The 1,973-nt window shown below is 44.2% G+C and overlaps 1 protein-coding gene across 1 annotated transcript; it reads left to right on the top strand.

Moving 5' to 3' along the window:
* The first annotated feature begins 392 nt into the window (after positions 1–392).
* Positions 393–1,322, top strand: mc2r (melanocortin 2 receptor). The gene has a single exon (XM_030783229.1). It carries the CDS (start codon positions 393–395, stop codon positions 1,320–1,322), a length of 930 nt encoding a protein of 309 aa, XP_030639089.1.
* The last annotated feature ends 651 nt before the right edge of the window (positions 1,323–1,973 follow it).

Genomic DNA, 1,973 nt, shown 5'->3' with positions numbered 1-1,973 from the left:
TTAATAACAGGGCAATTTTGCAAAGGTCGTCATGCAAAGGATAATTACAAATTGAAATGATTTATTCATGAAATCAAAAGTGAGAAGTGTCATTTCTCAGTCATCATTAACCTATCTAAGTTCATTCTGAACTCAAGTGAAATGTATAAAAAAGTGATGCTAAGAGGCTGACAAACATTACTGTATGTGCCAAACTAGAATAATGCATGTATCTACTTATGAAAAAAATGCAAAACATAGAATTAAGGGGAGAACTTGTTTCATTTTCAATTCTGTTTGAAAGTTTGACTCAACTCTGATTTTAACTGTTGAATGCCAAGAGACTACTTGCTTTATCTCATTACAGGATTCTTTCCAGCTTTAAACTCAGGAGCTCACAACTTATGTTGACTATGGATCTGTCAATCATGATCAGCAACAACACTGATTCTGCCAACAAAACAACGGACTGCCCGGAGTTGAAGATTCCACACGAGATCTTCCTGGCCATTGGTGTCCTGAGCCTGGGTGAGAACTTGCTGGTGGTAGTGGCAGTGATCTGGAACCGGAACCTGCACTCACCCATGTACTGCTTCATCTGCAACCTAGCCGCCTTCAATACCATGTCCAGTCTCACCAAGGCCTGGGAAACCGTAATGTTAGCCTTCAGGGACGCTGGCCACCTTGACTCACGTGGACGTTCAGAGACAAGCGTGGATGACGTGATGGACACGTTAGTATGCATGTCCTTCCTGGGCTCCATCTTCACCTTTTTGGCCATCGCCGTGGACCGCTACATCACCATCTTCCACGCTCTGCGTTACCACACCCTCATGACCATGAGACGAGCATTGGTCATCTTAGCCACCATCTGGGCCCTGTGTGGCAGTGCTGGAACGCTCATGATCAACTTCTTCGAGAAAGTGGTGGTCAAGATCCTCTTCATCGCCTTCTTTTTCATCGCTTTGTTCCTCATCCTCCTGCTTTACGTGCATATGTTCCTGCTGGCGCGCTACCACGCTGCTAAGATCGCCGCGCTGCCCGGGAGTGGCGCGCGCCAACGGAGCAGTGGTATGAGAAGCGCCTTGACCCTCACCATCCTCTTTGGGGTGTTTGTGGCCTGCTGGGCTCCCTTCTTCCTGCACCTGCTCATTATCATGGTGTGTCCGCAGAACCCATACTGCGAATGTTACCGCTCGCTGTTCGAATTGCACGTAATTCTGCTGATGAGTCACGCCGTCATCGACCCGGCAATCTACGCCTTCCGCAGTGCGGAGCTCCGACACACCTTCAAAAAGATGTTTCTGTGCTCCAGCGTCAGCCTCCGCCGCCAGCGCCTGTGAACACCTGTGAATGGGCCTCCGTCAATGCCACAAGCTTCAGCTCTGGTGTTTATGTGAAAATGAGTCAAACTGCAATGTGTCTATTTTTAAAATTATCCTATGCTCCACCCATACATTCATTCATTCATACATACAAACATCTCTGATCTCCATCGTTCCTCCAACCATCTCCCCATCCATCCACCCATCAATCCTTCCATCCACTCTAACATGCATCCATCCATTCAGGGATATTTTTAGTGTTGATGTTTTCTGAATTAGTGATTCTGGTAGATATATGAGCAAACATGGTTCATTTTCAGGAGTATACAGTTTATTAGTGTCTATGAGTGAACACCATACACAAACTGTGTGGGACAAAAACTGCTAAGGGTTTTAGGAATATAACGTTTCTCGTAGAGCTTCACAGATGACATTGGAGCCTTAATAAAAAAGAGAAAAAGCAACTCTTTACTTATGGCTTGAACAAAACAATCAATTTTACAAATACAGTATGTTCTGTATATATCTGAAATACTCAACAGTATCCATTTATATATTTCCATCTTCAGTATCTTTCTTTTTCTGCCAAGGTCATTTTATAAATGGAGCACAATGGTGGACAATGGTGTTTTGATATCTTATAATCAATGTTTGTTCAGTTGGATTTTG

Source organism: Chanos chanos, chromosome 8 (genome assembly GCF_902362185.1).
Source record: "Chanos chanos chromosome 8, fChaCha1.1, whole genome shotgun sequence".
Lineage (NCBI taxonomy): Eukaryota > Metazoa > Chordata > Actinopteri > Gonorynchiformes > Chanidae > Chanos > Chanos chanos.
Note: the sequence above shows the minus strand (reverse complement) of the source record. Positions and strands in the feature narration are given on the sequence as shown.

Excerpts from the sequence above, each read along its gene's own strand:
- mc2r (XM_030783229.1), top strand. The coding sequence starts at position 393 with ATGGATCTGTCAATCATGATCAGCAACAACACTGATTCTGCCAACAAA.